The sequence below is a fragment of the Corvus cornix genome, chromosome 19 (assembly GCF_000738735.6).
Source record: "Corvus cornix cornix isolate S_Up_H32 chromosome 19, ASM73873v5, whole genome shotgun sequence".
Taxonomy (NCBI): domain Eukaryota; kingdom Metazoa; phylum Chordata; class Aves; order Passeriformes; family Corvidae; genus Corvus; species Corvus cornix.
In genome coordinates, this window is record NC_046348.1 from 1,207,086 (window position 1) to 1,234,818 (window position 27,733).

At 53.2% G+C, this 27,733-nt stretch overlaps 1 protein-coding gene across 1 annotated transcript in view; it reads right to left on the bottom strand.

Annotated features, from left to right (window-relative positions):
* The window catches only part of GALNT17 (polypeptide N-acetylgalactosaminyltransferase 17), a 209,646-nt gene that overhangs the window by 118,338 nt on the left and 63,575 nt on the right, over positions 1–27,733 (bottom strand). Inside the window, exons 3-5 of the mRNA XM_010409779.3 lie at positions 11,566–11,732; positions 2,915–3,089; positions 1,069–1,266 (exon numbers count right to left, since the gene is read on the bottom strand). Coding sequence (XP_010408081.1) covers positions 1,069–1,266; positions 2,915–3,089; positions 11,566–11,732 — 540 coding nt within the window. The remainder of the gene's footprint in view (positions 1–1,068; positions 1,267–2,914; positions 3,090–11,565; positions 11,733–27,733) is intronic.

The window sequence follows — 27,733 nt, forward strand, 5'->3', positions numbered from 1 at the left end:
CGTGCAGCTGCTCTGGGCCTCAGGACGAGGCTTCTCCAGATCAACCACGCCAGGAGCCAGGGGGATCCGACCCTGCTGGCCAGACACCACTCCTGATAGAGCTTCACCTGTGATCTCTGGGAGCCATGGAGGGAACACCTGTGAGCTGTGCACACAGAGCAGCCCCAGCTCCCAGCCACACCCAGCTCTCCCCTCCCCTCCTGCTCTGGGTTTGGGCTCATCCCACCCCTGAAGCCTGGCAGGGCTGGAGCGCATTTCAGAGCTGCCAACCCTTCAGCTGGAGTGTTACAACAGCCTGAGACACATTTCTCCAACGCTTGCCCTGGGAGGAGAGGGACTTTCCATTCAGGAAAACACAGTGCTGTGTTTCATGGATCCACACTCAATCCATTCCATGGGAATAACCTCCCCATTCCTCATGGTTTGCACAAACTAACACTGGAACTGAGGCCAAACCGCTTTGTCACCTGCACTGCAACACCAGACTGGCCAAACCTGCACAGTTCTGCACCTCCCCAGTGTGTTTGTTACCAACACCCTTTTCCAAACCCCAAACCCTTCCAAACCCTCCCTGGCTCATGTCACACAGCTGGTGGGGGTTATGACGTTGTCCCTGACTCTCCAAGGTGGCTGCCTCACTTCATCTTCCTGCATTTTCATAGAACTATGGAGTGGTTTGGGTTGGAAGGGACCTTAAAGCCCATCCCATCCCCCCCCTGCCATGGCAGGGACACCTCCCACTGTCCCAGGCTGCTCCCAGCCCCAATGTCCAGCCTGGCCTTGGGCACTGCCAGGGATCCAGGGGCAGCCCCAGCTGCTCTGGGCACCCTGTGCCAGGGCCTGCCCACCCTCCCAGGGAACAATTCCTTCCCAATATCCCATCTAACCCTGCTCTGTCTGAAGCCATTCCCCTTTTCCCTGTCTTTCCAGGGTTCTGTGTGTCCCTCTCCAGCTCTCCCACAGGAGCTGGATGCCTCCCTGCCCCCAGTGCTGGTCAGTGAGTGCCCCCAGCCCTGGTGCCTCCCTGCCCTGGTGCTGGTCAGTGAGTGCCCCCAGCCCTGGCCGTACCTGATGGGCAGTGAGGGGTCCCCGGCATCCCACCAGTCCTTGGGGGGGCTGATGTACATGCACCACAGCTCCCAGCTGTAGCCGTGAGCAGAGTTCTCGTAGCGCTGCACCTCGAAGTTGTCCTGCTTGATGTTGTCTATGGAGGGCAGGATCACCCTCTTCCTGTTCTCCTGGATCCGGGACAGCACCGGCTCGGCCCTGGGGGGACAGGGGCAAAGCACAGCAGGAGAGGGTCAGTTCTCTGCAGCTTCCATTCAATTCCTCCCCAATATCCCATCCATCCCTGCCCCCTGGCACTGGGAAGCCATTCCCTATGTCCTGGCACTCCAGGCCCTTGTCCCAAGTCCCTCTCCAGCTTTCTTGAGGGCTCCCTTTGGTTCTGGAATTTCCTCAGAGCCTTCTTTTCTCCAGCTGAACAACTCCAGCTCTCTCAGCCTGTCCTCACAGGAGAAGTGGTCCAGCCCTTCATGTTCCTCCTCTGCACCCACTCCAACAGCTCCATGTCCTTCCTGTGTTGGATGCAAACATGATCCATGGGCTGGGAAGCCTGGCTGGAAACCTTCCCTTCTGTAAAGCAAGGCCAGGAAGGGTCTGCTTGGTTTAAACCACGCTTGAACTAGTCCAGACTCCCCCCAGACTTCCCCCAGATCCCAAAACCCCAGGCAGAACAGGGTAAATTCTTGAAAGCAGGACTGTTGGAAGGATCTTTTTTTCCCTTGGGATGCAGTTTGATGATATACAGCTAAAAAATTCATCTCTGGGATGCAGTTTGATGGCTTTATAGCTAAAAATGTCATCTCTGGGCCATTTGCACGTGTTCAGAGCAGGGGATGTGCTCAGCCTCACCTCTGCAGCCAAGAGCCAGCTGGGCTCAGTGTGCCCACACCAGGGGGAATCTGGGGGAACTGGTACTCCCAGTGCCCCCAGTAACAGCAGCAGGTGGGAAACACAGAGAGAGCCAAGCCCACAGTGCAGAAATGCCTCCTGTCTATCCCTAAAAAAGAGCTCCAAGAGCTGTCAGTGGGAGCTCCTCAGTGAATCAGGTGTGAGGATTGAGTGACCAGAGAGAGGAATGTTCCTCTGGGAATACAGATCCCAACATAACAAACAGCTCCTGAAAGACCCCCTCCAGCTGCACTGGCACTAAAAAGGATTCAGTAGCTGTGCAGAACTCTGGCTTTAACAGCTGCAAACAGGTTTTTTGTGGCTGTTACTGTGTTCAAATTCAACACAAGCTTAGCTTCTTCCACCTCCACTTTTCTAAACATGGACCATTTACTTTTTACTCTTGGTTAAAGAAAAAAGAAATCCCTTTCAGGCTCCTGTCATGATATAGATTCAAACTTGAGCCACTTGAGCTCAAATATTTTGAATCTCTCTGAAAAAAAATCCTTATGAAACACCTCTTGCTGCTTCTGCACCTCTGCACTTATTCCCAGCAGCAGAGGAAACAAATCAATCCAAAGCATCTGAGCCTTCCCCACTGGGATCCAGCAAAGGGCACAGAAGTGGGAAACACTTTCTCCTTCATTCCTTTGCTGCCTGGGCTTTTTTAAACTTGCAGGAATTACTTAAGGCTAAGGGAATGGGAAATCATCCTGAAAAATGTAAGTAGGGAGCAGGGAAAGTGCAAGCATAAAGGCAAGGAACAGAGAAGGATTACAAGGACCAAGGGCAAGGAGAGGTTTTCCTCGTAGGTTCCCATCATGCCATTCCATCCAGAAGGAATCCTGACGGAATCCTGGAGAAGGATTAACAAGGCAGAGGACTTGTGTGCCATTCCGCAGGGACACATCCCTACAAAAGGATGGACACTGCCTGGTTACTGCAGCCCCCGAGCACCTACCAGCCAGCAGTGAACTCCACGTGGGCATCGAAGAAGCCGGTGACCTGGCCCGTGGCCGCTTTCCAACCCTCGATGCGGGCTCGGATCAGCCCTTCCCTCTTCTGGTTCCTCACGACCTTCACCAGCCCCGGGTAGCGCTTGTTGACGTATTCCTCCAGCGGCGCCTTCAGCTCCTCTGGGGACAAGGACAGAGCCGTGGGAAAGGGCAACAACAGCTGAGCTCTCACCTGAGAGAAACCAACCCACTGCGGGGAGGGCTTGGAGCAGCGTCACGGGGCCGAACTCCTCCTGCCCACGCGGTCAGGCAGCGCTGGCTGGCACAAGAGGCACTGAGCACAGCCCACACTGAAGGAGTTCGAGGTGGCCCAAAACGCTGCTGCTGGGCCAGTGAGGAGCCCACAGGCCACCTCAGAGCAGGGCAGTGAGGGGATGCTAACATTCCTTTGCACTAAGGGAAATGGAGCTGAAACACGAGGACAGAAAGAAGGCACCCATGGACAGCAAACACTCTGAACTCCTGATGGGGGTTTGAGCTGAATGCGTTGCTAGAAATGCTGCAAAACCCACCTGAAGTGACTCAAACTACATCAAAACCGTGTGGGAGCTTCACTGCCCTCTTCTCCCAGCCTCACCACTACAGCCTCGGCACTTGCTGTTTGTTTTGCCACCAGAAAAATTGAAATTCCCCTTGCTTTTATGAGGGGATGAAAGGGATTCGGGCTTTGTTCAGGAGATCCTCCCACCCCAGATCTCGTGTTCACTGCAGCTCATGTCCCTCTGTTGCCCAGGCCTGTGTGTGCAGTGCCTGGCACCCTCAGGGACCTGCAGCCCTCAGCCACCCCCAGCACAGAAATTCTTGAGAGTACGAGATTTGAGCATAAAAGACACCGAGGACTCTGAAGGTGGGAGCAGATGGAAGGTTGCAATAAAGGATAAACACGAGTGTGTTTTTCAGCCCTTTGGAGAAGTGCCAGTTCTCTGCCAGAGAAACCTTGGTCCTTTCAGTGCCTGCTGCACCAGCTCAGCGCACAAAGCTCTGCTGGAGAGAGGAACTAAAAGCTCAGCAAAGCCACTGGGCACCAAAACAAACTCTCAACACCATGAAAGCAGTTCCTGAGAGTATCTTTTATCCCTGTGAGGCTTCAGGACAGCAGAAAATTAAGGCATGATCCGTGACCTCAGATTATAGTCTACTGCCCTTCACTGCACTCTCTGTCTCCAGGACAAAAAGTAAAGAGGGGAAAAAAAAGTCACCATTAACCACCCACAGGGTGAAATCCTCGAGACACACGAGCACACGTGGGCTCCCACATGAAGGAAACACACAATGGAGAGCAAAGGAGTAAACAGCAAGGCTCATCTGCTTTGAAATCTTCAGAGGAGAAGGATTATCTGTTCCCTTCCCCACCACGCCTCCTCCCAGGCACAGCAAATGTGCTTTCTCCACACTGCCTTTCTGGGATGCTTCCCCTCATATCTCCATTTCCCCAAAGTCTCCTTTCTCTTTTATGCTGAAGTGGGAATAAAAAGAATAAAGCAAATGAGCCCCTTCCTCAATTCAAAGCATCTGCATCACACACATCCATAACTCAGCAACTTCCATTTCGTGCTGAGCCACTCGGAGCAAAACCAGGATTTTATGGAGACAACAACTCTCCCAAATGGTTTTAAGGAGACAGAGACACCGATTTTTTTGACAGATGAAGCGCCACAAGCACAGCACGTGGGGCTTTGGCAGCAGGTAAGTCATTAATGCAGCAGACCAGTGCACCACGGAGTGATTAAAACAACTTTCACATTGGAGCTGGAATCTCAGTGGAAGGAAAACAAGAAACTCCTCTGGGGAATTGTCTGAGCAGCTCAAAGCAGAGCAAAGCTGCAGTGAAACAGAAGAGCTGTGATGTCACATCTCACAGGCAGCAAAGGGTCAGACCTGAGAGACCCCCATGCTCACCCTGCTGTGTGACAGCAGCTCCTCAGAATGTCCCCAGGGAGCCAGAGCAGCACCTGGGGAGTGGCACCAGAGGATGTGGAAGGTGCCCATGGTTGGCACCACTCTGCCCCTGGTCACTGGCAGGGGGCAGGGCCCCTCTCCTGCCCACAGAGTGTGACACAGGTGTCCCCACAGGGCTGCTGCTACACTCCAGGGACACAAGCACTGACAGCTGTGAGAAATGCAGCTCCAGGCCCTCTCTCCACCAAGGGTTTCCTGTACAGCCTCACACAGATTTCAGGCTTGCTCCCTCCCTCAGCCCACAGCACACGGCTTTTGGGGAGAACTCCCTTTTCTTCCACGCCTGAGCAGCCCTTATGGAGAGGATGGCTGCACCCCTGCACTGGGCCAGCCTCACCCTTCTGAGCTGTCCTGCAGCTCTGTGAGGAGAGGGCACAGAGCACAGCACTGTTCTGATATTCTGGGATACATCCCTGGCACTCAGATGGGGTGGGCTCTGTATCTCATTTCCCAGAGCATCCAGAAGTGCAGGAGTGGAAAATCCAGTGTTGGCTAACAAAAGCGAAGTGCCAGTCTCCAGGAATCCCAGAATCCTGGAATGGTTTGGGTTGGAAGGGACCTTAAAGTCCATCTCATCCCACCCCTGCCATGAGCAGGAGCACCTTCCATAGCTCAGGTTGTTCCAAGCCCTGTCCAGCCTGGCCTTGAACAATTAAATTCTCTGAGAAACTCCAGCAAGCCCTGGCCCAGGGCCCCTTGTCAGTGATGTGGCTGTGTGGAAAAGCATCAGTGGGAACCCCAGTGCCTGCACAGCTGCACTGGCACAGCTCCTCTGCTCCTGGGGATGCTGATCCTGTGGGACCACACATGCTCAAACCTCTGGAAACCATCACTGACTCAAAAATCTCATCCCACTCCAAGTCAGGTGAAGTTATCCCTAATTTTACCCCATGTTTCCCTCAGTCAGCAGTCACTGAGGAACACCCAGCTCCAGCCTCGGGACCTGCAGAGCTGCTGCTGACCTTGAAGCTCTTCATCTGACCTGTCAGCTCAGATGTTTCCTCCCCAGGGAGGTTGGGAGGCCTGGAATAGAATGCCAGGGATTTGTGACTCGCACCAAGGGACAGCAGCAGACAGCGGCTGTCACACAGAGGGGCAGCCTGGCCCCTGGATCTGCTCCTCCCAGGACTCCACACCAACCACAGCAGGGCCAGAGCATCTCCAGCTCAGGGCATTGCTCCATCCTCACCCCTGCCTGGCACGGGGCCTTGGTGCTGCACTCACAGGGCTGACAGAGAGAACATCCACAGGATCCTGAGCCAGGATAACCAGCCTGGAGTTCAAAAACTGGGACTCTGGATGTGAAGGAGGTCAGGAGCCAGGATGGGAGCAGAGCAGTGGCCCCCAGCTCCCCTCATCCTCCCCAAAGCAGAGGAGCACTTCCTTCAGGCCTGCACTCCTGAGGATTCCCAGGGCTGGGTCCACAGGGGCTGCACCACCAGCAATTCCCTCCAATCCAACACTGCCCCGGCCCCTGGAGCCTCCTTCCTCTCCTGCACCCCATGGCCCTCCTCCCACACACCCCCAGGCCCCATCTGAGGAAGCCAGCTGGACCATCCCCCAGAGCACACCCCAGCACCTCTGTTCATTCAGGGTGCAGTCTGGGAGGGTTTGATCTCTGCCATTGACAGAGCTGCTGCCTGGGAAGATCTGCAGAGAGAAAGCCTCCTGAAAATGCCAGCAGGTTCAATTGCAATGCTGCCTTTTGTTCTCCATCCGTCCCTGCCGATCTGCCCTGAAGGGCAAGAGCAAGGAACTCGAATCCAATGGACCTGTTGCTCCATTAAAACCCCAGCTGCTATCACTTATGTTACCTACTGCAAACTATTCTGTCACCTACACTGGCTGGGAGATGGGGCTGCCAGGGAAATGGGGCTGCCAGGGGCTGCCAGGGAAATGGAAGCACCTGATGCCAAGGAAAGTAACCCCACCATGGACATCAGCCCAACTGCAAGCACAGAAACACCCACTGCTCCATGCCCACCCCAAATCCTGCCCAAACCTCTCCAAATCCCGTGGTAGCCCCCAGAAGTAAAGGTGGGAGCTGCCTGTAGGCACACAGAGAAAGGAGCAAAGGCCAGCAGCACCAGGGAGCTCAAGGAATTACCAAGGGCAGGGAATTCCTTGTGCAGCACTGGGCCTTGGGCGAGGACCACACCTCCTCTACACCCCTAAGGAATACACCCCTGTGTTTGCCAGGCTCAGCTGGGTGGGAAAAGCCTACAGAGCCCGAGGTGTTATCAGAAACACCAGAGGGCTCAGGGCTGGGGGTGCTCCAGTGCCATGGGAGACCCCAGGCACCCCTGTCCCAAACTCTTACCTGCCTGAACCTCCGAAGCCATCAGGGCTGGGATTTCTGCAGGAAATCACTAAAACAGCTCATTCAACAGGCAATAAATAAATAAATGGGAATATTTTTCAGGGAGACTCAGAGCCAGGGGAGTTTCTGAAGCTTTTTACCTGCAGCTGGACCAGAGGAAACTGTGACAGGGGGAGCAGGGGGAGGAATCAGTTCTCACAGAGAAAGCTGCTCCCGGTCAGGGCATGCAGCTCAAGCCTCCGGTCATTGGGTTCAGCAAAACCCAAAGAGAATCACAGAATGCCCTGAGCTGGGAGGGACCCACAGGGATCGTGGAACCCAACTCCTGGCCCTGCACAGACACCCCAACAACCCCACCCAGTGCTCTCTGCTGCTCTTCCCTATGGAGCCCCGAAAGCCTCGGGGCTGGACACCAGTGGGACAGCCCAGGTCAGCTCCAGTTAAACACCCCATCCTCAGGCTGGAGTAATTCAGCACTGGGAAAGGCTGGAATGGGACTCAGCTCCTTGCAATTCCTCCTCTGAGCACAAACACCCAGACAGGTCCCGGGAGAGCGAGGCACAGAGCGCTGCTGTTGCTGCTGGAATGAGCTGCAGAACAAGAAAGGGATCCCTCAAGTCTCACTAATGTGCAACGCCGAGGTAAATTACAACCCTGATCGTGTCTCCCCTGGTGCAGCCAGCTCCTTTAAGCAGCCTTTTATCCAAAGGGTTTCCTTTATTCCGAGAGGTTTGCTTTTCAAAGAGATGTTATCCCAGATTAAAAACACTAAAAGACACAACAACAACTTAAAAAAAAAAAAAGCAGGTGATGATTAAACAAGAGACTCAGACAAAGTGTGCAGCTGTGAGATAACACAGCATCTCAGGGGCACGTGGCTGCATCCTCCACCAGCCCGGGAACCTCGTTATCGCCGCCAAACACAACCTGCACACTGCCTGTGGAACTGCAGCCCTGCAACAAGCACAAACAAAAGCAGCCTCCAAAGGAGTCTTTATGAAGTGTAATGTGCAGCTCAAGGGAGAACGGGGTTCAAACTACAACTCCCCGAGCTTTCTCCTTCAAGGAGGGATTTTTTTTTTCCCCCATTACAATACATTGACATCTTTTATCTATTTACAGCTCAGACATAAAGCATCAGAATGCCTGTGTTCATTAATTTAATCTCTCACTGCACACTTTTTGTGTTGTGCTGTGCTGTTGTACAACAAAGCTGAGAGCAAGGAGTGTCTAATGAGGCTTCAGGAGCTCTTTGTTCCAGCTTGAAAACCTCACACCAGCACCAGGCTTCGCAGTGGCTGCGGCACAGCTCTGCCTGGAGGGCACAGAGCCAGGTGGGCAGGGCAGGTGGCTCTTGCCTCTACCCCTGGGGCTAACCTTAACACTTGATTTGGAAATCTCTGCTAACTTTGTTCTCCAATTACCCAGATCTGCTGTGGTTCCTCTTCCCCCTGACAAACCCACACAAACCCCAGCCAGGGACTGTCCTGAGCCTTCAGCAACTGCCCCGAAGCTGCTTCTGGTGACCCAGGGGACAGCACAGCTCCTGGGCTTGGGCACTGCTCCCTGGAGTCAACCTTCTCTCAGGTTACACAGCTGAGCCCCCAAAGGCTTTTCCTGGGCTACAACCACATCCCCACAGAAACTGTCCCTCACTCACACCCACACGGCTGCTCCCAAAGAGGCTGAAGAAATTCCTTCTCTTGCTCAATCACAGCCTCCAAAGTCACACCCACACAGCCCCATCCTCTGCTTGATCCTCCAGATTCATCTCTAAATCTGAGAGCTCATGAGGAACTATTTTCCTGTAATTATTTTCCTGTAGAACCCAAATCTATTTATTATGATGACTTTGTTTGTAATATCCAAAGCATCAACTCTGCGGTGTTGCTGTTGCTGCTCAAAATTATTGCCTACTATTAGTGGGAACTCTGTGACAATGTTATTGCCATTAATAATTCCTGGCTGTCACTGCAGCTCCTCGAGGATGCTGAGAGGGAGCACACGATCCCAGAGCTGCGTTCTGGTTTGTATCATTTCTTTTACATGAGAAAAGTAGATTATTACACGCTTGGGAGGAGCTCTTCATAAACATCTGCCAAGTTACCTCATTATCTTCCTTCAAATCCCTCCTTAAAAATCTCATTTGTCATGAGGCCTGCAAAGCCTCAGCAGCAAACACTGGCATGATTAACTCACCCTCCCAGCTGATGGCACCACCTCGCTCCCCACGCCGCTCTCCTTGTGCACCTCCATCCCAATGTTTCTGAGGACAGAACCCCTCAGGGATGTCCAACCCTCAGCACAGCCCTGGGCCAGCATGAGGGACCCTGGATGCTCCTGATGCCAATCAAAGCACCCTCAGGGTGGGATGCAGCCTAGGTGTGCCAGGAGACTGTGATTTTCCCACCTTGTGCCCAGGATGTCTGAACTCGTCCATCAGCTGGGGTCATCTCCCTGCCTCTCCCTCCCTGGTGGTGTACAATGCTCCAACACAGCCCTGGAGGTGTCCCAGGCCAGGCTGGACATTGGGGCTGGGAGCAGCCTGGGACAGTGGGAGGTGTCCCTGCCCATGGCAGGGGTGGCACTGGATGGGCTTTAAGGTCCCTTCCCACCCAAACCTCTCTGGGATTCTGTGAAACCCCAGAGCTGGAAGCCCTTGAACACAGCCCAGTCCTTGGCCACCCCTCTACCTGCCCTGCCACCCCCCAGCCCCACCCAACCCCAGCACTGGCAGACCCCGGGGACGGTGCTGCCCTGCAATCCCACAGTGGATCCGGGGATTCCATCCTGGTCCTCACTGCCAGCTGCAGCCTCGGCCCGTGGAAGAGGCAGATGCTTTTGGAAGGATTTGTTTTGTTGTCCTGTGCCTTTCCAGGGTCTCCAGAGCACCTGGCTCACCTCAGCCCCTCAGTGAATGAGGAAGAGGCTGTTCAGAGACATTTCTTTGTGCACAGCAATGAGGGGAGAAGCTCGGGGATGGGCACCAATGGCTTCTCTGTGAAAGGGTTCTTCCCTTTGCCCCATTAATAGGATAAAATTTGCAGAAGGAGCCTCTCATTTTGGTATTTCAAGCCCTCCAAGTCCTGAGCACTGTGAGCAGCACCTCACCTGCACTTCCCCTTCACCAGCCAAGTGGTTCCAGCTCTGAAATCCCATGGCTGCACTGTGGACACCATCCAAGCTCTGCCCTGGAGCTGCTGTGATTCCCACCAGCTGAGGAGCTGCCCTCCTGATTCTTCTCCTGGTAATTAGAACTCATCATCTTTCCATGGTGCTCATTACTGTGGTGCTTGAGTGCCTGTTTTTACAGCCTGAACAGCTCGCAGTGCACCAGCTCCTCTGCTCACAGACAGAGAGCAACCTCTCAGCTCCCCCTGGAATGAGCTCTCCACATCCTGCACCCTGCCCTGCTCTCCCCTCCAATCACTGCGTCCACAGCACTCCTTGATTAATTTTTTTCAAATAACACTGAAAGGAGGAAAAGGCAGCACAGCTGAAGAAGGCAGTAAACAAAGTCACTTAACTCTTTGCTGTCCTTCACGAGGATTTTAACTGCCCTGGTTATGTTGTCCAAGGGTATATTGGGAGAAAAAAAGACCTTGGAAGAATCTGAGTGTGAAAATGCTCCCTGCAGTTCTGTGTTATCAAAAGCCAGAAGGGAAGGGATGAGAACAGTGACGGAGAGCAGGGTGAACCAAAGGACCCTCATGTGCAATGTGGGAAACCAAACATCCCCTCCAGGCTGTGGCAGGGCCTGACCTGGACAGGTGGGCTGGGACTGTTTCCTCCTCTTCCACTTTCCTTCTCCTACCAAAAGCAGAACTCAGGGAAGGAGGGTCTCTGCAGGGCACCAGCCATCCATAAAGCCCAGGATGGTATTTTACAACAGGGAAACCAAGGCACACACAGACGAAATACCTCAGTTAACACTGGGAGGTGCCAGAGCAGAAATCCCTCAGGGCTCCAGGCTCTCGTCCTGCCAAATACTTAGAGGTGCATCTCTGCAACAACCAAACTGTTCTTATCAGAAACAAGGATACCCTGAAACCAGAACTCCTGGATGCTACTGAAGGGAGAGGTCAGATGGCTCTCTGGTTTCCTTCACCTCCCAGCTCTCAGATATGCTTTCAAACCACAGCTCTCTCAGATTTACCTGTGGTTTGATCTTGTTCCTCGCCAGAGAAGCTGGAGAGAACTTTGTGCCAGCAGCACACCCACCCCTTACACCACGTGCCCCTGCCCAAAGAACCCTCCAGGAGATTCCCAGAGATGAAACCCCTCCTGGTGGAGCTGGGAGCTGCCAGCACTGCTCACCCTCATCGCTGTTGTCATCCACCAGGATGATCTCCTTGAGCAGGGGTGCCGGCGTGTGGTTGACGGCGCTGTGCACCGAGCGCAGGATCACCGACAGCGCCTCGTTCACGAAGATGAAGATGATGGAGATCTGCGGAAGGTCCTTCCCGTATTTCAGCTCTTTGCACCTGCAACACAAAGGGCAGAGAGAGACACGGGGTCAGCAGAGCTCACAGGGCAGTGCTTCCAGCCAGGCACATGGGAAATACCCAGGGGAAGCCCACAGCTGCCAGCTCCCAGCTGTGCACAGCCAGGGACCCCCAGTGCCTGCAAACCCATCCTTGAATCCCTGCTGCTGGGAAGACACAGCAGCAAAGCAGAGCCTCCCCGGGCTCAGAGAGCACAGGCAGAGCTCACCTGACCCAGGCTGTGTTCCTGTGCTGGTGGGCAGGACCAGGAGTGGCCTCCAGAAATCAGCAGATGCCTTTAGCAGTTCAAGGGAAACTCCCCAGCCCCACTCTGTCCCAAGGTTTCCAGGTGCTCAGAAATGAGCCTTGTGCTTAAGCAGCACTTGGGAATTTTCTTCCCATTTGCTTTGGAAAGAAATGAACGTAAAATGAGCCTTGGTTAAATAGTCTCAATAAATGTTTTTGCTCCCTCAGCAGATACTTTTGAGCACACTCCTGTCTCTGAAGCAGAGGGGAAAAGGGGAGAGCAACCTTGAGCTCAAACATCACTGGAAAGGCCAGGGGAGAAGCTGTTGGGAACAGTGGGAATGGTGAGGGTGTGGGGTGGGAAGTGATGGGGTTTGGGGTGTTGGGTGATTTGGGTTTTTTCTTTAAAGCATTTTTAAAGACCTGGTGTCTTTGTACTCCACAGCCAGGATGGTTAAACCCAAACACTGGTGATCACCCCCCTGGGTTTCAGGAGTCACTCCTGAACTCGGGCAGGGTTTGGGGCTGGCTCTCTGCTCACACACACTGCCCAGCAGGACAAAGCCCAAGCTCCCAGGTTTCCACCAGCACCATCCCTGGCAAGCAGCGGGTCCCTGTTACATGGACACAGAGACCTGGAGAGAGGGACACCCCTGGAGCAGGGCTGGGGCAGCTCCAAGGGAAGGGGTGTTCTGGGTGACCCCCAGCTCTCCAGGGAGCACAGGGACATGGGTGTTGTTCCTCTGCCACGTTTCATCTCAGCCAGACACCTCCTCTTAACAGAGCAACTGTGGAAGGCAAACAGGAGATCTTGAACCACTTCCAACAATTTAATTCAACTCTCCAGCTTCCCCTTCAATAAATCCACAGGGGGAAGGAGAGAAGGAGCCTCCCCACATCCATGACAGATCAGACATGGGAGCAGAGTTCCCAGAATTACAATGAGCGTGCACAGAACAAACCCTGCCCAGATCAGCAGAGAAAAACCAAAGGCAGAGTGACATCCCAGCAGCTCGTCAACTCCCCAGCAATGCCTCTGCATTGCATTGTCCTGGGGGTTTCTCAGGCAACAGCAGGTGTTCTTCAGACTCCAAAACGAGACTTGGGAGACAAAGATTTCCACAGAAACACAGTTTTCTTTATGAGTCTCCTTTAGTTAAACAAGTTTGCTGGATGAAAACATGGTTGTGTTTCTCGATTTAACTATTGCCTTCCCTACAGCAAGCCAAGAGCTCGACAGACAGCAACCAAAGGATCTTCCAAAGGGAAACTTTCTTTAAAATGAATGAAAGAACGGTCATGATGGGGCAAAGTGACAAGGGACCCTGAAATCCTGCCAAGAAAGTCAAAGTAAACTGACTCAGACATTAAAACCAGCTTTTGGTAGATGTTGATACCTGCTCCGATGAAGACAAGGCTGTCACAGGAGCAGGAGCATTTCCTTTAATCATTGCTCACCTCTGGGCAGCCTTCCCCCGAGGAATGCTGCGGGGGATAAAGAGCTCAGCCTGTGATCAAAGAGCTTTGGAGGCAAATCCAAACCCAGCTCTTTGAGGTTCATCTCCTGCTCATTGGCATTCTCCCTGTGCCACTCCTATCAGGGCTCTCCTTCCCCAGTCTCCGAGGACAGGCGGACAGAGATCCAGGGAGAGGAGATAAGCCTGGAAAGGAGGAGTGGGAAAGGCAAACCCCGCATTGCTGGGGGCACAGAGCCCCAGTTCTCCAAGGGCAGGAGAGGCTTTGCATAAGCACCCTGCTCTGGTGGCTCTGGCTGCACCCACAGGGGTGAGAAAGCAGCAATTTTAAGCCCAATTCACGTCAAGTTTGTTGGGCTCCTCCCACAGGGTCCCTTCAGTGCTGGTGCCAAAAGCTGTGGGGTGAGCGATGCTCTGCCACAGCCTTTGGCTCCACCAGGCTCTTCCCTGTGGACAAGCCAGCAAATATCCCTGCAAGTGTGCAGGAAAACACCTGGAGCTGCTGGGCTCTCCTGGGGCAGGGAGGGGAAAAGGGGAGAGCAACCCTTGAGCTCAAACATCACTGGACAGGCCAGGGGAGAAGCTGTGGGAAACAGCAGGAATGGTGAGGGCACAGGTGGGGGGAAGGGGTGGGTTTGGGGTGTTGGGTGGTTTGGGGTTCTTCTTTTAAACCTTTTTCCTAGAAAAAGGGCTGATCTGGATGCTTGGTCCTTCTGCCCATGTGCAGGCAGAGGCACAGGTGTGGCTGCTTTACTCTGGGAACACTCAGACCCTTCAGGGAGGACTCACTGCTGAGTCTTGGGACAGGTGAGGCTGCAACCCCCACACCTCCCTCCTCACCTGCACCCTCGGGAACAACACCCTGCCCACCCTGAGAGGCCCTTCCTGCAAAGGGGGGAAGGCACAAGATGGGCAATTCCTGCTGCCTTTAGTTTCAAGCACAACCCTGAGGAACAGCACAGAGAACCCAGCACTGAGCCCAGGTGCCAGCAGGAGCTCCAGAGGCTCAGGGACAGTCCCAAGCAATGCACCAAACCTCACCTGAGACACCTGACACCCTCTGCCCACAGTTATCCCCCTCAGCCTTTGGCTGTGTGCCAGCCAAGGCCTTTGGAATTCAGATCCCAGGCCAAAATACTTCAAAAGACCTTCGAGCCCCTTCCATTGCCTAACGGGGGCCTATGGGAAGGCTGGAGAGGGAATTTTTGCAAGGACAAGCAGTGACAGGATAAGGGGGAATGGTTTTAAGCTCGAAGAGGGTCATATTGGAAAGAAATCCTTCCCTGGGAGGGTGGTGAGGCCCTGGCACAGAGAAGCTGTGGCTGCCCCTGGATCCCTGACAGTGCCCAAGGCCAGGCTGGATGGGGCTTGGAGAACCCTGGGATATGGAAGGTGTCCCTGCCTGGAACAAGATGGGCTTTGAGTTCCCTTCAAGCCAAAGCACTCTGGGATCCTGTGAATCTCAGGTTCTGTTTCAAACACCCAGCTCACGCTGTACCTGGCCAGCCCAAATCAAGGCTCCTTCCAGGAAGCTGAATGTTCAAGGGAACACTCCAAACACTTCAAAACTTTTAAATTTAAATTAAATACAAGGGACAGACCACCACGATACGCTCCAGGGCCAGTGATCAGTTACCCAGCTAAGGCCCAGCCCATCATTTGATGTTCCATTTAGCCCACGACCATCATTCCATCTGTACCAAAGGCTGCCTCAGAAAGTTCTCCCTGCCCATGGAGCCGGTGCTCTCCAGCCACGTGCACAGCTGCAGCTGGCCCCAAGGCAGAGGTGCTGCCACATCTGCAGGACACAGGCACTGGGCCAGTTGGCAACAGGGCCTAACTGGAGAAAATGGAGGGAGGCTGCAGGTGATTCCTCCCCATCCCTGCTTTTCCAGGTGAGAAGCACCCCCCTGGCCCAGCACAGAGCCCCTGCCAGCATCTGGAAACGAATCAGTGCAGGTTACACAATTACATTTTCCCCCACTAAGTCCTGCTCTCTCCAATTAAACCCAGGCTGGCACCTGCTCGTAGGATTTATATCCAAATATCGTGAATCAATAGCGGAAAGAAAGAGCCCCCTTAGAGTTTTGTCTCTCCTTTAGATCAACGGGATATCAAAGAGGCATTTTATGTCCCATTAAATCATGCTTGAATATGTTCCATTAAATCATGCTCACAAAACTCTCCAAGTCTGAGGAGGCTGGGGAAAACCTCCCCATGTTCAGCACTGGGTTTAATTTAAGGACCTCACCAAGGTCTCATTGAGAAATGATCTTGGCCTTAAACAGGGAAAAAAAAGGGGTTTCCTCTGTCCTTGGTCCAAGGCTCAGGCATGAAGGGAGAGGTTTAGGCTGGATATCAGGAAAGGTTCTTCCCCCAGAGGGTGCTGGGCACTGCCCAGGCTCCCCAGGGAATGGGCACGGCCCCGAGGCTGCCAGAGCTCCAGGAGCGTTTGGACAGCGCTGCCAGGGATGCCCAGGGTGGGGTTGTTGGGGTGTCTGTGCAGGGCCAGGGGCTGCGCTGGGTGATCCCTGGGGGTCCCTTCCAGCTCAGAACCTTCCAGGACACTTTCCTCACTTCAGAACTCTGAGGAGCTGATGACTGACACCAGCCTCTGCACAAACCTCCTCCCAACATCCTCCCCAGCCCCTCCTCCAGGGACACAGGGGCTGGATGGGTGCAGAGGTGACAGCTCCTGGACTGTGAGCACCACCACGTTTTTGGGTCCAAGATCTTTACTCTACCTAAAGCCCAGGCCTGCAAACAGGAGAACCTGCAAGGAAACCCACAAACCAAATGTATTTACGGAGAACATTTTTTCACCTGAATCTTTGCAGTTCCTGTTTTATGTAAGAAACCATCCCGAAACAAAGGAAGGCTGAGCAGGGCAGCTGGGGGAGGGGGGAAGCAGGGCTGAGTTTCTGCTGAACAGCTTGGCACACATCAGGCTGGATTAATCAAGACAGCCAAATTCAAAAGACAAAACAGCACAAACCCCCAGCTCTGCTCCAGCGCGTGTTTGCCTGCTGCAGAGCCTGCTTTGAATCCTCAGATCATTTGTTTTCTGCTCAGCACACAGCTGTAAATCCACTCTTCAGAGCAGCGAGTCAGATTAGGATGTTTATTGTCTGTCTCAGTAACAGGAAAGGGATAACCCAGCATTTACTGCCTCATGATCCCTCAGCAGAAAAATCACCTGGATTCACAGCGAGCACTCCTGGAGCACAGAGAGGCACAAAGTGGCAGCTAACAGTTACAAAGCACCTCCTCCTGCCCAGGGACTTAACGAGATCCACTCTATTACCCAATTAACACCTTTCACCTGTTCTCTGGGGCACAGAGCCATTTCCATCAACCACCTGGAACTGCACTGCCTGGCACCAGCCAAACCCGATGGCTTCTAACCTTCCCTAGCCCATATAACCCATTGATCAACACCAATCAAGGCAGCTTATGGACAGCCTGGAGTGTGGACTGTTCCAGGACAACAGAGGCACTCCTTGGCTTCAAGGAGTCTTCACTCCTTGGCCTTCACATCAGGCCAGGTTTGCACAGAGCTGCCAGGGAATGTCTGTGCCGTGGCTGGGACCTCCCCCAGGTAGCCCCTTTCAGAAAGAAAACAATTTAAGGAAAGACATAATAATATATTCAAGTTTTTCAGGAGAGCTTTAGGCTGGAGATCAGGGAAAGGTTCTTCCCCCAGAGGGTGCTGGGCACTGCCCAGGCTCCCCAGGGAATGGGCACGGCCCCGAGGCTGCCAGAGCTCCAGGAGCATTGGGACAGTGCTGCCAGGGATGCCCAGGGTGGGGTTGTTGGGGTGTCTGTGCAGGGCCAGGGCTGGGCTGGGTGATCCCTGGGGGTCCCTTCCAGCTCAGGTATTTATGGATCTGTGATGCCCTGAACAACACAGAGCTCAGGGAGGAGCTGGGCAGTCAGGCTGCAGCTTGCTTTGCCCCTCAGAGCACTGAGCAGAAATCCTGCTAATGCTGAGAGATTGGGAATCTCTAATCCCAGAGGCTGCACCAAAGATTACATCCACCCTTGGCCACAGGAATTGTCTTCCCCCTTCCATGCTGTGCCATGATGTGTCGTCCACTCCTGACAGCTCCCACATCTACTCTGCACAGGAACTCAACATTTCCAGACTGCCACATTCCCTTAACCTGTGCCTTTGGCATGGCCCCTTCCCCCAGTGCCAACATAAAATCTACCAAAGCTTTAAGAGGAGATGGAATCCCATTAGGTGTAGCTGTCCCCATTCCCAGGGAGGGGGCAGCACTCCATTCCTCTGGAAGCCTGCTCTGGTCAGAGTTCCCTGGTTTTCAAATATGTCCAATGTTTGAAAGGGAATACTTGGATTCAGACAAAAACCAGGCTGCCACAGGCCATCTGAAATTATCCAGCAGTAATTTGATTTTCCTAATGACGCCCTTCTAATCAATCCAGCCTGGAGCCCTCTGGAGCCACCTCTCCATCTGAGGGATGGGGGGCACAGGCAGAGCTTGGCAAGATCCAGAGAGACACAGACTGGGAGGAGCAAAGAGGTGAAGAAGTAAAGAGGTGTTAGAAGAACACCCCTGAAAGAAAAGTGGCTGCAGCTCAGTCTCAGAGCACTGATGGTGGTTTAAAATCACAGTTCTAATAAACAAGGTAGGAAAAAACCCAACCTCACCCTCACTGTGCCTTAAACACCAGGAACAGCAGTCCCACCCTCTGGCTGGAGATGTATTTGTGCATTTTATGGAACCACAGATAGAACATTTTGCCCTGAGCTGTTTTATCCAGGCTGGTGCCGCAGCTGGAGCTCACGCAGAGGTTCTGCTGGGAGGTTTGGCCATGCAAAGAGCCAGCCCAGAGCTGGGCCCAGCTCAGCCCCAGCAGCACAGTTCCCCCTGCAGAGGTCACTGCCAGCCCCGCTCCGGGCTCGGCCCCTGCTGCCAAGGCCTTGGGATGCCAAGGCAAAGGCCAGGGAAGCCAAATGGGAAGTGAAGAAATGCCAATGGAAATCGGAACCCTCTCATTCAGGGAAGGGCTCAAACGTGCCCTACAACCCCAGGGAAGAGTCACACACAGGGCTCCCGGGCTTCCTGTCCTTCCTTGGGTGTAAATCATGGAATCACTGAGCTTGGAAAAGCCTTCTTAAGGTCACTGAGTCCAAGCACTACCCCAGCACTACCACCCTGTTCACCACTGCCCCACGCCCCCAAGTGCCACATCTACAGGGATGGGGACTCCACCACTACCCTGGGCAGCCCCTTCCAGTGCCTGAGCACCCTTTCAGTGAGGAATTCCCCCCAATATCCACCCTGAGCCTCCCCTGGCCCAGCCTGAGGCCGTTCCCTCTCCTCCTGTCCCTGTTCCCTGGCAGCAGAGCCCGACCCCCCCCCGGCTGCCCCCTCCTGTCAGGTTCAAGCCTCTACAATTGTCCATCCCTCAAACCCAGGACACAGAGGACACCCTGTGCAGTGTCCGTGTTCCACACAGGATGGAGCAGGTGCCACACAGGATGGGCAGGCCCTGCTCTGCTTCGGATGGATGTCAGGTCAGGAAAACACACCCAGGAGAAAAGGTCAACAAAAAGCAGCAGGGAAACAGCAGCCTGCTCTGTGCAGCCCCTGGAACAACTCCCCTGGCCTGACTGATGCCCGGCACAGGCAGGGATGGGCAGCACGCTGTGAGATCGTTTGGAGCACACAGCACCGTGTTGAGCTCTTAGGGAACACATCCATGGCCAGTGCAGGAGCAGGACCTGCTCTGTGCTGCCTCACTGCGAGGGTCTGAGGAGCAGAGTCTGCTCAGAATGATCGATGACCTCAGTGTCCATTTAATAACTGCAGCACCATCAGCTCTGATGCTGCACCACCCCTCATCTTCCCAGGGATGTCCCACAAGGCTGGTCAGGACACAAATGTCCCCCCTACCTGTCCTTCTGAAATGCCACCAGCAGCAACCACCATGGAGAGGGCTGGACATCCCTGGTCTGCACAACACCCAGGGCTCTGGGGCTCTGTGCTGCTCCCACATCCTCTGGAGTCATTCCTACAGCTCCTAATGGGGTCCTACTGCACCATCTCCATCTCTGTGGGATCAGCCATGACAGACACTCAGCAGACATGAAGAGTCAGACATGGAAATCTGTGCCAGCTGGCACAAAACAGACCCAGATCATGGAATCATTGAGTGGCTAGGTTGGGAAGGACATTAAAGATCATCTCAGCCCATCCAGATCCTGTGCACCTGTGGAAGAGCAAAGGGCAGACAAAGAATGTGCTGGTTCTGATTATGGACATCACAGCGCCTTATGAAAGCAGATCCTGATGATGGCTGTTCCAAGATTTCCTCCTCTCCTCCATATCAGAGTGCCAGATCTCCCCCCCTCTTTATTTTTAATTCTGAGTTCCCCAGAATGGATCCTGACTTATTAATAATTTCTCTTTTGGCCATCACACTGAATAAATCCTGCTAACGTGCTTATCAGGAGCTTATCCCTTCCTGACATTTCAGTCTTGTATCAGACTCAAGGGTTTGCATATTTAAACAGGCAAATACTCTTTTCATCAGCAGAACAAATGATTCTTGTTACTTCCTTCCTTAAAGACACTGTGAGTATCATGGAAGTGCTCAGCTCTGCTGGCACAGCTTCCACGGAGTTGTGGAGCTGTTCCTGTAAAACATGGCTCAGGAGCAGAGAGAGAGTTCAGCTCAGACATATTTAAATGCCTTTTCTACAATGAGCTGTGGAACTGCCACAGTAAAGCCAAGGGTGCGTGAGGGACAGCTCAGTCAGATTAGTACACAAGAAGTGGAATTCTCCCCAAAATTCCCATCCCAGAGATTGCTGCTTCAGGGAAACATCAACTTGGAACTGTCACCACTGCATCTCTCAGTGCTGAGGTTCCCAAAACTGAAAGCACTCCTCAGATATGAAGTCCCAGCAGTTTTACCCCATTACAGACGCAGAGATCAGCACTCTTCCAGAGGAGCAGGATCCCATGGCGTGGTGCAGGAGCCCAGAGCCAGCCAGCGTGTCCCTGTCACCTGTCACTTTTCAGGACAGCACAAGTGATGACATCCACTGTATCAGTTCTTGCACAGAGCCCTTGGCTCCTCATCAGTCCCAGCAGGACAAGGCAGAGCAGGACACAGCTCCAAGGTCTCCTCATGGCCACACCTGGCCACATCTGGGGGCTCCCAGCTTGACAAGTCCTCAGGAGAAGGAGGCCGCTGTCCCCTTAACCAAGGCATCAGGGATTCAAACACAAGATGCCAAAGTTATGATGCTCAGGGATGAAGTGGTCAGCCCCGGGGGGACAGGAAGTCAGCAGGGCTCAGGAGCAAAGCCTGCAGGTCCTGCTGCCTGGCTGTTGGCTTTTCTCTCCTCCCAGGCAAGTCAGATTGGGCAGGGAGGAAATTCAGGAGCATTTTTAATTCTGTTTGTTTTAAAACAGTGCCCTGCAAACACAGCTGAATGCTGAATGATGTCCAAACGGGCAGGGACTGAAGGAGCAAGCTTTGAAATGCGTGTCTGCAGCATTTTACACCATCATGACCTCAGAGAGCAGCACCCTGGCTTCCTTGGCCATGAGGATCCCAAGCTGTGGGGCAAGGGCAGCTCTGACTCCATCACCCAGTGCTGAGCAGTCCCTCAGGGAAGGCACAGGCAGGGAGCCCTGACTGCTCCCCAGGGACAGCACCAGATCCTGGCCACTGGCAAGAGGGTGAGTGAGTGCCCAGGGATGAAAGGCAGTGTCTCAGGCTACAATGTAAGGTGTAACCAAAAGTGTGTATTCTATCACCAGCTGCTAAAACCAGCTGGGGCAGGGTTCTTTGTCTCTCCAGTGACACATCCCTGATAACTCCCTCCGGAGGGAAATCTTCTGTTACTGAGCCATCCAGCCTCACTGCGTGACTCACAAAATTACATCATCCCACTGTGAGATGCTCCACCCAGGGGGAGGAACCAAGCATTCCATCCTGGATGTAATCTGAGGTTTGGAACACCGCAGTCAGCCCTGACCTACTGGATTCCCGGAGGACAAGAGCTACATAACCACCCCTGGACCTTCAGAGGAGACCAGACCCTTCTACAGGATCACTGCTTCAACAGAACCGTATCTATCGCTTCAAAGAGGACTGCAGCCACCCCTTAATCGGACTGCTGCCACCACCCAACAGGGTGTTGGGTTGTACCCTGACTCTGTCAGGTTAAGCCAGTGTTTCTGTATTATTGCCTTGTTATATTTACTAGTAAAGAACTGTTACTCCTATTTCTCATATCTTTGCCTGAAAGCCCCTTAATTTCAAAAATTATAATAATTTGGAGGGAAGGGGGTTACATTTTCCCTTCCAAGGGAGGCTCCTGCCTTCCTTAGCAGACACCTGTCTTTCAAACCAAGACAGGCAGCAATGTAAAACTGTAAATTATCAGTAAAATGTAAATTACCAATAAGTTGTAAATTACCAGTGCATGTTCTGACAGCCTCTGCTAGAGGCAGCTGCTGCTCTGTACCTGCTCACACAGGCACAGTCCTGGATGAGGCAATTCAGAGCCATCTCAGCTAAGGCAGGAGCCAGGGCTCCCTTCAAGGTCAGTGAAGTGACACTGCCACTGCCAAAGGACAATTCACTCCACCTCTCCATCCCAGGTGTATTTCTGTCAGGGATGTCACTGAAGCTGGTTTTTGGGTGGGTGAAAATGCCTTTTTCCTCCCCTGATCAGAGGCAGCCCCAGGCTGAGCATTCAGACAAACACATCACTGAGGGAAGGGAGCCCTTCGTGTCCCAGCTGGGGATTCCAGGGTGACAGTCCCACAGCAAACACAGCTCTGCTCAGGCAGGTGGGGATAAAACTGGCACTGCTGTGAACCTTCCCTCTCAAACTGAAAAGGAAATCCTTGGTACAGAGCCTGAGGTGGGAGTGTTTCACTCAAATACATCTCATGGGAACCCAGGATTTTGACATCCCCAGGACAGACTTGGGGCAATGAAGAAGAAAAGTGGCCACCACTTGTGCTGCCTGGAACAAGGTGGAATGATGCCACTGCTGGAAGAGCTGGCATAAAAATGATGAACTTGAAAGGCTCAATGGAATTTTAGAGACAGCTCTTCTTCCCTGTGATCACAGAGCCACGCTGCTGACGGCTTTATGAACTGGAAGATGGAGAGGTTTTTAAACCTTTCCTGTTACGTACAGAATCACTGGATGAGTTTGTTTAGCCTCTGCCAGAATTGGATCGGCCTCGGCAGAGCGGCGCCCCTCAGCCCTGGCTGCCAAATTCCTGAGTGGGGAGTGCCACACAGGGAGGGCTCTGCCATCCCAGCAAGTGCCACACAGGGAGGGCTTTGCCATCCCAGCAAGTGTCACACAGGGAGAGCTCTGCCATCCCAGCATCCCAGAACTGGCTCCAGGGAGAGCTCTGCCATCCCAGAATCCCAGAGCTGGCTCCAGGGAGAGCTCTGCCATCCCAGCATCCCAGAACTGGCACCAGGGAGAGCTCTGCCATCCCAGAATCCCAGATCTGGCTCCAGGGAGAGCTCTGCCATCCCAGCATCCCAGAGCTGGCTCCAGGGGAGAGCTCTGCCATCCCAGAATCCAGGAACTGGCTCTAGGGAGAGCTCTGCCATCCCAGAATCCCAGATCTGGCTCCAGGGAGAGCTCTGCCATCCCAGCATCCCAGAGCTGGCTCCAGGGGAGAGCTCTGCCATCCCAGAATCCAGGAACTGGCTCTAGGGAGAGCTCTGCCATCCCAGAATCCCAGATCTGGCTCCAGGGAGAGCTCTGCCATCCCAGCATCCCAGAGCTGGCTCCAGGGGAGAGCTCTGCCATCCCAGAATCCAGGAACTGGCTCTAGGGAGAGCTCTGCCATCCCAGAATCCCAGATCTGGCTCCAGGGAGAGCTCTGCCATCCCAGAATCCCAGATCTGGCTCCAGGGAGAGCTCTGCCATCCCAGAATCCAGGAACTGGCTCCAGGGAGAGCTCTGCCATCCCAGCATCCCAGATCTGGCTCCAGGGAGAGCTCTGCCATCCCAGAATCCCAGATCTGGCTCCAGGGATAGCTCTGCCATCCCAACATCCCAGAGCTGGCACCAGCACAACCTGCCCCAGCACAGGCTGCTCACCAGGGCACGCTGACACACTGGTGAGACATTTGCGCTGCTTTAGGTGGAAAGGAATAAAAACAATCCCAGGCACTATGAAAAGAGTCAAACCAGCAGGTGGGGCTGATTTAGATTTGCTTTTCTGCTCACATTGCAATGTCAGGTACCCATTCACTGAAGGCAATTAACTGCCCACGAACACGGGTGCCCCTTCATGCAGGGGCCATCAGGTTAACAAACCACAAGACCACACACAGGCATTCACTCCAAAGTGCCAGAAGTTTCCCTTCACTCCACAGAGGAAGCCCCACACCAGCCCTGCTCTTCTGTGGAGAGATTTGTGGCTGCATTCTCCACCTCTGCCAAACAAAATACACAACAGGCAGCACTGGGAGACAAAGGTGACCAGTTCAGAGCCTGAGCACACACAGGCACCCAGTTTAACCCAGTGCAAAACTGCAACACCGTTAAATCCCTCAGAGCAGGGGAAGGAGGGATCCAACCCAACCCAGCCTGTCAAACAAAAGCTGAATTACCACAAGGGTCAGAAAAAAACCCCCACAAATAAAAATACCCCAACCTCCCTGTCCCCTCATAACACCCCAAACCAGAGCACTCTTGATTTTTAGTGACAGGCTGGATGCCCCATCCTTTTTGGTTTCACAACCCTTTCGTTGTGCCTGCCTTTACCTGCAGGGATCCAAGGACAGCAGCCACAGCTCCCTCCCACAGACGCTTTGCACTGTTCCTCCATCCCTGAGAACAGCACTGGGGCTGGGGATTTGTTCTGTGTCACACCAGAGATGCTGACAGGAGCACCAAAAGCCTGACACAGTGACACAGCTCCTCTGTCACCCTGCCACCAGCCCGGCCCCACAGGAGCCAGACGTGGCTGTGAGCACCCTCTGCCTGCCTGGCTGTGTCTGAGGAGCACTGGCCGTGGATGTGGCACTTGGGGACATGGTGGTGGCCTTGGCCGTGCTGGGTTGGACCTTGGAGGGCTTTTCCAACCTAAATATTTCCATAACACACTTGACAAAGCACAGCAAACTCATATCAAAATATGTGCAGAAGTACAGGATGAACTTTAAAGGCTTAAAAGTGATTTCTGATGAACGTAACTCTAAACCTGCCCAAGACATCCTTGTCACCCGCACACCCCAGAGGTTTGGATGCACACCTGAAAAGTGGGGAATTCTGGACTCCTCTTCCCTCTCACCCTCACCTTACCAAGGCCATTGGACTTTTTCCTGCTTTTCACCAGCCGTAGCTCCCAAGCTCCCACCACCTGCACAGCCAAACACATCCATGCACACCCAAGGCTTGGCTTTGCTGCCTGCAGCTCCTCAGGAACCCTCCTGGCCCACAGAGAACCCACAGGAACTTTGCAGCTGAAGGCCTGGGAGGTAAATCCTGATCCATGCATGAGGCACTGGTAGGACTGGATGATTTCCCCATGGCTGGGCTGCAAAACATCGTGGCTGAAGCACAAAATGCTGTAAATCCCACTGCAATGTTCTGCTGTGCCAGCACAGGCAGGGTCAGGCTCCCTGGATGCTTTAATCCATAGGCGTTGCTTCCCAGTTCTTCCCTACACATCTGTGCTGCTTTTGCTTGAAAACCTCAGCAGCAGAGGAAAAACCCTCTGGGTTTGTCCTTCTGGTGACAAAGAACTCCACAAAGGAAACCCACTGGTACCAAACAAGCTCCGTTTGTGCTCCAAAATAAAGCTTCACCAGGAAATGAATTGATCTCCATTTGCCTTTTGTAAAGATTATGAACAGGCTTAAAAGAAAGCAAGTGCTCAGCCTGCTATTCATCCTGCCACTTCCTCATCATGCTCCATTCATTAATTGCTTATTCTAGTTTGGATTTTGCTGATTTGGTGCACATGTCTGCTTGCAAAAGGGACTGACAACATTAAATCTATTGTGTCTATCCTATCATGTACATTTTTTGTGACCCAACCATCTTAAAACACCTAATGCTGTCTGGTACAGTTCATTGTTTACAGATCCAGGTTCTCAAACTATTTCTGACTGCAAAGCCTGGAAACTTCCTCACATTTCCCTGGAAAGCTCAATTTTAAAGCATCAACTTTATTCCCAATAATTCTTCTTCAGAAATGTTCAGCTCTATTTTAGAATTAGGGTCTCAAGAATAGGCATCACAATTTAGGGACATACAGACATTTCTAAAGGCACATTACTTGGCAAGCCCTAAGAAGAAATTATCTGCAAAGTTGTAAAAACAGAATGTAGAGAATGGGATTTACTCTGGCGAGAGGCTCTTGTAATAAAGTTATTAGGTTCAGGCAGATCTAAGGGAGATAAAAGCCAGAGCAATTCCGAGTGTCACATCCACTTACCCAGCTCTGCCCGTGCCCAGCTCTTTCCCACACACACAGAATAAGTCATTGACACCTCCTTGCTCTTGGATTTTCCTGCTGGAAAACTGCACAAACGGCTGCCGGACCAAGGCTGTCAAAGCAGCAGAGCCTGACTCCCCCTCTGCCTGGTCTGGCTGGGAACGTGCTGGTTTGGAACAGAAAAGCTCTGGGCAGTCCAGGGGAGCAGGTTGGTGGCACAAACAAACACACAAGCCCTGATTTCCTTGGAAGCCAGCTGGAGGGAAGCATATCCAAAGCTTAAATTGGTTCATTTATTCTCATAAGCACAGTTTAGTCAGAAGTATTGATGATAACACGGGTATTTTTCAGCAGTGGAGTTCAGAGGAGCACAAAAGCGAGTTGTTAAATTACACTAATCCCATCCTCTGCCAAAGTGATCATTTAATACTTGTGTTTGCGTTAGGAAATGTTTTATAGCACACTCCTGCCACAGAAGTCTTCCCTGAAGCACCATGTTCCCAACTCACAAGAACAGGTAATAACTTTGTAGTCAGGAAGGGAAAATTGACAATTAGTGGGATGTGTGGCATAAAGAACCCCGAGGTGCTGTGCTATAAATCCATGGTCACAGTGTTTGCAGGTGACACTGAGCAGCACAGTGGAAATAAGAGACTCTCTGACAGCCTCTAAACAAACTCCAGCTGCTCTCCCCAGAGCACTCTCTTCCCCACTGGGGTTCCAGAAGATATTGGGGCTTCAAGCACCAAAGGCTTCTGACACACTCCTGACCCCGCACAAGCTGCCCAAGTGTGCTCCAGTGACCTCTGCTTCCAAAGGAAAAGAAGGGAAAAGCTGCCCTGTGTCCCCATCTAAACCCACAACAGAAACACAGCACAAACCCCTGAACTTTTCCACAGGGAGTCTGACAGGTCCAGTTCTAGGGGGACTTCTCGGCTCCCTGGAGCCAGCTCCAGCTGCCTGCATGTCCAAGGAGCCAGGCTGCTCCTGCAGGTCACAGGAGCAGGCTCAAATAATAACCAACAAATGTTAAAGCGCAGCTGCAAAAGCATGTCTTTAGAGTCTTTACTTGCCCAGTTTTCAAGAAAAAGCATTGCTGGAAGTCAGGAGCAGCATGTCCAAGCACACTGAGGAATAAAGATCAATACTGGTATTTATTCAACAGCCTGCTGGTTTGTATTAGTGCTGGAGAAGCAGTGGAGCAGCAAAGAGGCTTCTTCCTGTCTGCAGATCACCCCAAAGGCAGCAGAAGCTGCAGCCCCATCCCTGGAGGGGCAGGAGGGGCACAGGGCACCAGCAGCCCCTGCACACACAGCGCAGCAGCAGCGGCTCCTCAGAGCTCAGGGCCCTGTTGATGCAGGAGAAATAAAAACCTGACTTTGTCTGGAGCTGGGTTTGGAAGTACCTTCTACCCCTGTGACCTTCAGAGCAGGGAGGGGACAGCCTGGGTACAGCCTCGAGTGAGACCACCAGGACCTCACTGGGCTGCAGCTCCTCCCGAGGGCAGCTCTGATCTCTGCTCTGGGGACAGGGACAGGGCCCAGGGAGTGGCTGGAGCTGGGCCAGGGAGGCTCAGGCTGGGCAGCAGGGAAAGGTTCTTCCCCCAGAGGGTGCTGGGCACTGCCCAGGCTCCCCAGGGAATGGGCACGGCCCCGAGGCTGCCAGAGCTCCAGGAGCGTTGGGACAGCGCTGCCAGGGATGCCCAGGGTGGGGTTGTTGGGGTGTCCATGCAGGGCTGGGTGATTTTGCCCCTCACTTTAAGAAAGGCATTGAGGGGCTGGAGCGTGTCCAGAGCAGGGAACGGAGCTGGGAA